The sequence below is a fragment of the Humulus lupulus genome, chromosome 7, assembly GCF_963169125.1.
Source record: "Humulus lupulus chromosome 7, drHumLupu1.1, whole genome shotgun sequence".
NCBI lineage: Eukaryota > Viridiplantae > Streptophyta > Magnoliopsida > Rosales > Cannabaceae > Humulus > Humulus lupulus.
Window position 1 is genome coordinate 108,722,748 of NC_084799.1, and position 9,360 is coordinate 108,732,107.

General features: G+C 39.3%; 1 protein-coding gene across 1 annotated transcript; it reads right to left on the minus strand.

Annotated features, from left to right (window-relative positions):
• Positions 1 to 5,086: 5,086 nt before the first annotated feature.
• On the minus strand, positions 5,087 to 9,011 carry LOC133788525 (uncharacterized). The gene is made up of 7 exons (XM_062226042.1): positions 8,781 to 9,011; positions 8,329 to 8,384; positions 7,336 to 8,231; positions 6,694 to 6,889; positions 6,419 to 6,604; positions 5,926 to 6,302; positions 5,087 to 5,601 (listed from the first exon to the last, which is right to left on the minus strand). Exons 1-7 carry the CDS (start codon positions 8,969 to 8,971, stop codon positions 5,461 to 5,463), a joined length of 2,043 nt encoding a protein of 680 aa, XP_062082026.1. The 5' UTR covers positions 8,972 to 9,011; the 3' UTR covers positions 5,087 to 5,460.
• Positions 9,012 to 9,360: the final 349 nt, after the last annotated feature.

Consider the following 9,360-nt stretch of genomic DNA (forward strand, 5'->3'; position numbering starts at 1 on the left):
AGGTATAACCTCTAACTCCTGGACTACCGGAGGTGGGGGAGAGTCTAGAATTATTACACCCTGGGTCCTAAGGGGTTCAGGCTCTTCTTCTGGGTTGGATTCATCTACATACTGCCTAAAGCTAGGGGAGAATACACCTTACATAAGGAAGGCCATGTCCTACGATTTGTCCCATATTTCTCAAAAATAGAGGACATAAAGTGGAGGGTGTTGTCACCACAATGGTGCATCTAGGTAGCTATGATCATAGTGTATCACCAGATGATCCACACACTGGAGGAGTGTTGTGTTCAAGTCCGGGTTAGTAGGATGTCGACTAACGAGCCGATGGGGGTTGAAGCAAATTAGCCTAAAACGGGCAGCAGCCCGATCTAATTCTCTATATGGGCTACCTTGGCCAGAAGTGCCGGCTGTTGCCCCAGACGCAACTCGCTCTAGATCAGGATCCAAATCATTTTCAGGAGCTTTCCTCTTGCACACCACCAATGCCACATCCTCTCCCTCCTCGATGTCTTCAATGGCTGGCAGGACTCATTGAAGAGGAGGAAGCTCAAGAAGAACGGGAGGTGGACCTCGGGTCCTGATAGCCAGCGTTTGGCCTTTGCCGATCAGGTTGCAGGCCACAATGGTAGCATCATTCACTACCTGACGGAAGTCCTCATCCTTCAAAGGAAGATGGGACAATCTCTCGTATTGATCCCCAAGGGTCTCAGACTGCTCTGCTCTCTTGAATATAGCTGGGCAAGGAACGAACTCAGTTAGAAGGATTAAACTAAAAAAAATGAAAATGATAAGAGAGTTCGCATACAGAATTTAGAAAGTTAGGAGACTTACGAGGATGGTTGAAGTATCAATGATAGAAATTCTTGAACCCATTTGACATAAAGAACTAGTCTTTATAGTCATTTGGGTGGCTGGGGAGGTCAATGACGGAGGCCGAGTTGGGGAAGCGAGTGAGGTAATAAAAGTTGTCACCTCGCCCCTTCTGATCAGGACTGGCTTTGAGGCAGAAAAAGTACATAATATCTGTCGGGGTGGGGACCTCCCACTCGTGCCTCAGAAACAGATATTGAAACCCCGCCAAAAGTTGATACGAGTTCGAGGGGAGCTGGAACAGAGCCAATTCGACGAAGTTCAAAAAATTCGCGAAGTACTGATCTAATGGGAGGAAAGCACCTGCCTTCAGGTGCTCATCACTCCAAGCCCCCAAAGTCATCTTGAAGAGGGGCGCAGCACCGCTCCCCTTCCAACGGAGGTCGAGCGAGGTGGCCATCAGTTCCCATCTTGATCCCATGGCTCAGCAGTATTTTTTTCATTTCCCCTACGACATTATTCTAGATACGATGTGCTCGACCTCAATAAAAGCGTCAGGGTCGACAACAATATCCCTCTCCACCACTGGGCCAAAGTGAGGAATTGGAGATTCGGACGCGATCTGCTTGTCTTTATTCTTGTTCTGAGTAGAGGAGCTCGCGACATTTTTCTTTGGTGGGACCATGATCTAGCTCGCCTAACGACAAAGTCACCTATTAGTGGCGACCTAGGACAATTACTACCTACGGCGACAAAGGTACGGTGACCCGAGGGTTTAAGTGGTTTACTTTTTGTGATTCAAAATTTACACAAGCTAAGATATGTCCTAGCATCAACGCGTAGACCTAGGCCACGCACTATGAATTCGGAAAGTTCTCTTATACTTTGGGATTTGTGTGTCAGATCCGTCAAACCCACTACTTTTCTTTTGAAAGCGGTTTAATGCAAAATCGCTTAAGGAATCGTGACCCTTAAGCTACCCAGGGCCAAACCAAAAATCCTCTCAACCTCTACATCCAAACAGGTATCCTGATCTATTCATCAATGACATTTTTCTTGCAAAACCCAGAAAATTTGCCCAGTTTTCGAATACCTTATTTCTAAACAAGTCTAGTATCGTTCTTTTAGCATAAACCGAACCCTATTTAAACTCATACATGACCAGAACACAAAACGATACTGAACAAGAAATGTTTTTCGAAGTAAAAAACTCACTGGAAAATAAAGAAATGAAATATTCAAATGAGATGAGGAAATACTTACAGTTTATACGTTTGTTTGATGAGAATGCTGATGTGTCCACAGGCAGGAGCTTGAGAGCTTCTGAGAAACTGAAGGTCGATGAAGGTTTTTGGAAAAAGTTTGAGAGAAAAAGGGAATTTTTGTTTCTGAAAGGAAAGTTTTTGAATGCAAAGGTGGTAAGGTTCACGTCTAATCTCCCTATTTATACGTAAACTTTGGGAATTAATTTGGGCCATCCGATTAGGTCAGCTCGAGATCCAAAGGCCAAGATTAAATGACTCGTGCGGCGACAAAAAGTTGACAGGACAGTTGTCACGGTCCTTGAAACTCGAACATACGCCAATTACAGACAGCCACGTGTTCAACACTCGAGTAGTAGGCAGGCACGACTTTACATGACAGAAGCCTTGTGCCTGTTAGAAAGTGATGACGTCAAGCTTGAGTAGGAGCTTAGGGGGCAAATGCTGTACCCTAAAAACTAGCACGAATTTAATCACTCAGCTAGGGGTACAATTGGCTGAAGAATACATGGAAAAAGTATACGAGTAGAACATCTAGTTAATGATGATGTGAGCAGCTCGAGTTAGGGGCTTGGCAGCACGACAGTCAGGTAATTAGCAGGTCGCCTCTTAGGATGATGGCCCAGTTCGAGACATGTAGCTGCCGGATCCCCTTTAGGGCACTATGAATATTTCAGCTCGTGGAAACCTGGTCATGATGCATACTGAAGGATCCCGAGAGACTCGAAGGCACTCTATACGCTCATTAATGCCCAGGCTGTATTGCACATTTATTGTCCGAGATAACAAGAGTATATTCTGTTAGGCAATCATATCCCTATGTAAATGGGAATTATCTGTATTAAATGTATACCATATTTATGCACACAATTACCCAAACATGTCTAGGAAATTCCACTATAAATATCATGAATAATGGACAGGAAAAAGGATTTCCTTTTTGTAATACTGAAACTCTGCAGAAATTGTGAGAGATCAATAATATTGTCTCGTGGACTAAGTGGATTTTAACCACTGAACCACGTAAAATTGTGTGTGTACGAAAAGGTTCATATAAGTTCATTACGGTTTGCAAATAAGCATTAATACTCTTATTAAATTTCTAAATCTACTGTTGGTGATAAACCGCGTCTACAGCAATATATATTAATACGACAAAATGCAATGCTGAAAAAGGAAAAAAATTGTTATTATTTTTCTTTTCTTTTTTTCTTTCAAACTCCAATTCACACACTTTTTACACACCACAATCCCCATCATCCTCTCCTATCTTCCTTCCTAGGATATATGCATATAAACATATATTTATAGGAATTTTCTTAGGTAGGGGCATCACTTTTGTCCCTACCGTAGGAGCATTTTTCTATTTTCGACACTTTGAGAAATTATAACGTATTGTTTTTGTATGATGACGTACATTGTAGTTACAATAGGCATCCCACCAATTTTCAGAAAATTCCGTATAATTTACAATGCTGAAATCAGAGTTCAAACAGTCAGTTGCACGAGTGCCTAAATTTTTTTTATACGCGTGGAAAATATATTATTTAAACTCTGATTTCGGCACTATAATTTATTTAGAAGTTCCCGAATATTGGTGGAATGGCTATTATAACTATCACGTACACTGTCATATAAAAAATTTGAGTTATAATTTCTTCAAGTACCGAAATTAGAAAACGCTCCTACGGTAGGGGCGGTAATGATGCCCCTGCCTACTAAGCTCCCTATATCATTGCCTTCCTGCGCGCGAAGCGAATGGGCGTTGTGTTGTGGGTCAGTTTCGGGGCATTATTATATGAAGTTTTTTTTTAAGCACATCAGATCTTTCTTACTATTTCGGTATGAAGAGAGGATGTTGTGACAGTTGGGAGCTTGAGATCATTCTCGTTACTCTCACTGAATGAGAAGCCAGAGTTCATCGGGGTCGTCTTTCAGAGTTCTCCGGAGTCATTTTTCAGAGTTCCTTGAAGTCATTTTTCAAAAAATTCATCATCAATCACCTGTTTATAAGAAGCCAAGGAAGCAAGATTGGTCGTGTACACATTGGGAAAGATTTCTTCTTCTCCAACTTTATCATGTTATCGACATTGCCACACCGTAAAACACTAGCGAGTATTCTTCCATGTAAGTGATTGCCACCTCTCTCCACCTCTTTCTTTCATTTTCTTCTCCTTCCACCTCCATTCACAGCAACACCACCAGCAATCGGAGACCGCCGTTGAGGATACCATGTGTGCCACCATCGTTTTCATCGTCAATGAACAACCACAGCGCCGAAGACTCCCCACTGACGCACCATCTCCACCACGTGCGAGCAACACCATGAAAGTTCCATATCCACCTGGCTAGAAAAGGGACTTCAGATGCTTGGGATGGGTGGATGACTTGAATCAGTAGGTGTTACGTATACTGTAAAAAAGAAAAAAATATATTCCGATCGTAAAAATGTAAAATTTTCCATGTGATCATATATATGTTATTTTTTGGGTTAATATAGTGCTGTGTAAATTTCTCAAAAATAATTCCTAAAATTTATTGTCTTCTCCAAAATAAATAAGAGAAATTTGTAGCTAAAATACTTAAACTTTGTGTTAACTTATAACTAAATATTAAAACTTTATTTTTTTGGTGGTGGAAGTACCAAACATAGACCAACTGTTAGTTGACACATGACCATTAACAAGTCAAAACTCAAAAATCACTTAATGATTGATACCGAAATACAAGAAAATATAATGTTTTGGTACTTTCACCACAAAAAAAAATAATATTTATACATAAAAAAAAAACTAAAATTTTGTTACTTTAGTCACAAATTTCCCATGTCTATCTGTAAACATATTTTATTTTAATAAAAAATCATGAATAGTTTAGGAACTACATTGCCAAAAATACTTTATACAATATATATTATTAATATACAGTTTCACTCCAATATAGATATAAAATAAAAATAGAAAATGTGTATATATATTTTCCATAATATTAATAACTAGCATTGCCCAATCTAGTAGGTTAAACTTTTACTAAAATGAAATGCAAAATCTATTGACCTTTTTCAGCAGGGGAAAGCGTATTAAAAAGTCATCTAAACTAACAGGTGAAATGCAGGCACCCTTACGTTAGTGTTCTTTTAAAGGGTCAAATAATTTACAGACGTACTGTAACAGGATTGTACAAATTGGTCAATGCTTCTACTTTTTCATTAAAATCCTCATCGTCACAAATCAGCTTCAGTATCGAAGCCAACCCCCGCCCTATCATATTTCAAGAGATCCTTTAGTTGGTTTAGCGAGTTCAGCACAAAATAAGGCGACATCGTTCAGCCAAACATGTATTCTTTGTTGCTGATGTCTTGCAAGCAAAATTGGAGCCGCACATCTCAGTTTTCAGTCTCTGAATTAAGAACACCAAGGATGCTGAGGGCTGACGAACCAAGGTGCAGGCCCCGGATAACCCCTCCATAGCCAACTTTAATCCTGTGGCACATGAGCAAGATGGAATCCCACAATGCCGTTCTTCCCTGAAAATAAAGATCATGCCACTGTCTTTTTCAACCAAATGAAGAAACACTATTTCAAGTAAGTGAAATATTGCTAGTAGCCAGACAGAAGCCCAATATGTATTTCACAGTTGCAGAAAAGCATGCATTGATGCAAAGAGAACATTTTTGCATTCAGTGATAATGGAATGATCACACACTTATACACAAACATATATGCATATGTATTACCTGGAGAGTTCTATTTTTAAATGATTTTTGAAGTCAAATACTTCAAAACCCCCTTGGGATGCAAAATAAATCATAGATATACAAAAGGGTATAATGTGCAATTAATTTGCCAACCTGGAGTGAAAACTGCAACTTTTTATCCCAGTACAAGGCAAAAGTTGGAGGGCTTTGCCTTCCAACAACCAGTATACAAGCACCAGGGTGAAGAACAGAAGGGACTCCTGGTACAACAGCAATGTACTTCTCAGGAAAACTTTCCTTTGGAGGTAGAACTCCCAATAATAAGGGATTTTTGCTAGATTGGACTCCAGCATAAGATGAGGGATCTACATGTAACATCCACTTAGGATGCTCAAGAAAAGCACAAAATAAATACAAGAGCAAGTGAGAATCAGTTGGAAGCTCTGGAGTCCATTTCTTGTTCTTCTTATCATAAACCTCTCCATTTCCAAGATACTCGTAATTCTTCAAGCAGGTGCCTTCAGCAAGCTCTATGAAAACCCCACAGGCAGGTGATCAGTTTATGTTAGACAGACTAGATGAAGGTTTACAGCTATAATAAAAATGTAAAGGCATGAAAAATTGAGTGATAAAAAACTCTAATTACCTCGAATTCTTTGTACTGTATAATCTGCCCGAACACTACTTTGGGGGAGCAAACCTTTAACCCATTCCCCTTTCATCAATGCTTGAAGCTTCTGGTGTTCAGAAATGGCGTCCACACACTCCTGCATTACAGGTACTAAGGCATTCTGCTGTGGGGACTGTTGCAGACTGGCTTGAGGTAATCTAGCTGCATGTTATGAGAAAAGACACAATTAGCAAAATCTATAAATGTAAATTAGTCCGGAAATGTCTAAAATGAAATTCAACAATATGTACGTGTGGATGCATCAATAGCCTGGAGGAGAGTAGCTCGTAGCTGATGCAGAAGTCCATCTTCGTCAAGAGTCACAGCTGGTTGCCATTCTTTACTCCTATCAACCAATGACACAGTAGCAGATCCACTAGAAGGTAAGTCACTACCCACTTGACTAATTGTGATTGACACACCAAGTTTAGCAGCTGCTTGCATTACCTATTATGACAAGCATTTTATAGTAATCAGATTTAAAATGAAAGTAATTAAAAGCACAAGACAGATGCTACTAAGACTATCTTACTTAATTTCAGCTTTTGCAATAATCACTTGATACCATACATCACTATTATAGGGCAAACCTCGTATACACACTGCATGGGAGTATATGTGCAGTTTTTACAGAGATTCCCATATTGCCTATCCTAACTATAAAAACTGACTCTTCGAAGTTATCTTCACAATAAAAATTACTAAGGAAGGAACTGTTAGATATTTATTATTATTTATGATCAATTTACTTTTTACCAAACTGAAGGAAGTAGAAGTAATCAAAGATGTACCATTTTTACCAAGCACAAATTATCCAATGCCCAAAGTTATAAAAGGAGAAGATGAGCAAATGATCGTTGACAAACAAGACAGGAATAGTGATGATGGCAAACCTGAATATGACTGGTTTCAATCTTGCTTACAAGAGGATTAAGCAATGCAGAAGAAAACCACTGCCTAAGATGGTCACGCCATTGCTCAATTTGAGGATAGATGCCTAAGTGCTCAAATGTTGCAATAGATTCTTCCATGGACATAGGCGGAGGAAGCTCACCTTCTCCTTTCTTAGGTGGAGTTTTGAACTTCTGGGAACCTGGGGACATCCTCACAGACCTCAATGGTGTGCTTCTCGCTGTTCCAGAAGTATTAGCTGAAGTGCTAATGGTGTTTGGACTGGCAACACCAAAGCCTCTGATGGTTGGTGGCGGAGTAGCTAATTTTGCAGCCGATTCAGTGATTTTCTCATCCACATCTGCCAAGAATTGTTCAAATTTTTCTTCTGAAGTTATCTCTTTTGTAGAGTGTCTCTTACTAGACCAGGGTGTACAGACCAGTGAATCCAAACCTGGTGAATTTTGCACAGAAGACATAGGCGAGATGGATCCTGGAACTAGATACAAAGAAGATGATGAACTTGGTGACTTGGAAGGGCTGCTGATAGGACGCATCTTATTTCCCCCACTGGAGTTCAACTTATCTGTGCTGCTTCGAGCAGAATGATTGGGAGTGGTTATCGGCTGATGAAGTGGAACGAGGACATCCGAAGAGGGTTTAGACTTGGGAGGTTTTTTTGAAGAACCGGATACAGTTTGTCCAACATTTGGCTTTATTCCCAAAAGTCCTAATTGACGATTTGTAAGCTGCACTTGATCCTTAGTTTCCTTCAAGGAAGAAGTAGCTGGTAGTATCCCAACAGTTGCTCGGCGCCGTGATATGGTTTTGAATAGCGCAAATGTGGTGCCAATAAATACGCAACCCACAACTGTCTCTATTAATTTGACAAATAAATCTACAGCACGTACAGAACACTTATTGTAATAGGATTTAAACTACAGAAAACAAATTGGTCAAGTCAAATCACAGAAAATCAATTTTCATAAACTTACAGGATGTCTGTGGTGAAAAAATCTTGACCTTCAAATTGCTTACAAGCCCAGATTCCCTTTAACAAATTTAGCACAACAAATTTACGTTAGCCACAAAAAATTTAACACCAAAAACAATGGGTATAAGCCAACATCTAAAAAAGCATATTATTAGTTTGAAACTCTAATTTAGGAAGATAAAAGAAAGAAAGCCCAAAAGATTATTTCTCTCGATCAAAAAACTAAGCCTATAGCAAACAACGAAAAGATTCAATCTTTACATGCCCAAACAATTATGTATTACTACCAAAAATAAAAGTTTTCTTAAACCCTCGTAAAACCCTAATGCACATTAGTCTTCAGACATAAAAAGACTAGGGGGTACATATGTGAACATAAAGATAGTCATTACTTCAGAAAACTAAAGTTTCGGTGAACTTAGCCAAAGACAGAAAGAAGAAGTTGATGAGCACCTGGAAAAAATGGCGAGGAGAGCGAGAGCGGAGGCGGAGGAGAGAGAGAAGAAGCGGAGGAGAGTAGATTTGGAAGGCTGGAGACTGTTGGCAGTGAGTGCAGCGGAGAAGGCTGGGTTCTGGTAGACGGAGAACTTGGAGCGGGGCTTCAATGGAGGCGAAGAACCCTTTTCCCTCGCACCTCCTTCCATGGCCGTTGTAGTGTGTGTCTATGACCAGACCACCAGTATAATTCGATTTAAGCTTCTTATAAATTTTAAACCGAAAGGCACAAAAAGCCACCGACCCAAACCAACATTTATTTATTTATTTATTTTATCAAGATATAATTGAATATTCATATATGAATTATAATTTTCTTTATAGAAAAATTTGGGCATACATGTAAATATCTAAAGTAAAAAATTTAGCTACAAAAATACTTACTAATTATACTTTCACTATATATGCTTAATAGTCTCTACAATTATAAAAAAACAGTACTATTATTCATTCTTTCATTTTGATGCTATACATTACTCGTATACCCAAAATATCATTCCCATTATATCAAGAACATCAAAACCCTATCTTCCTCTCT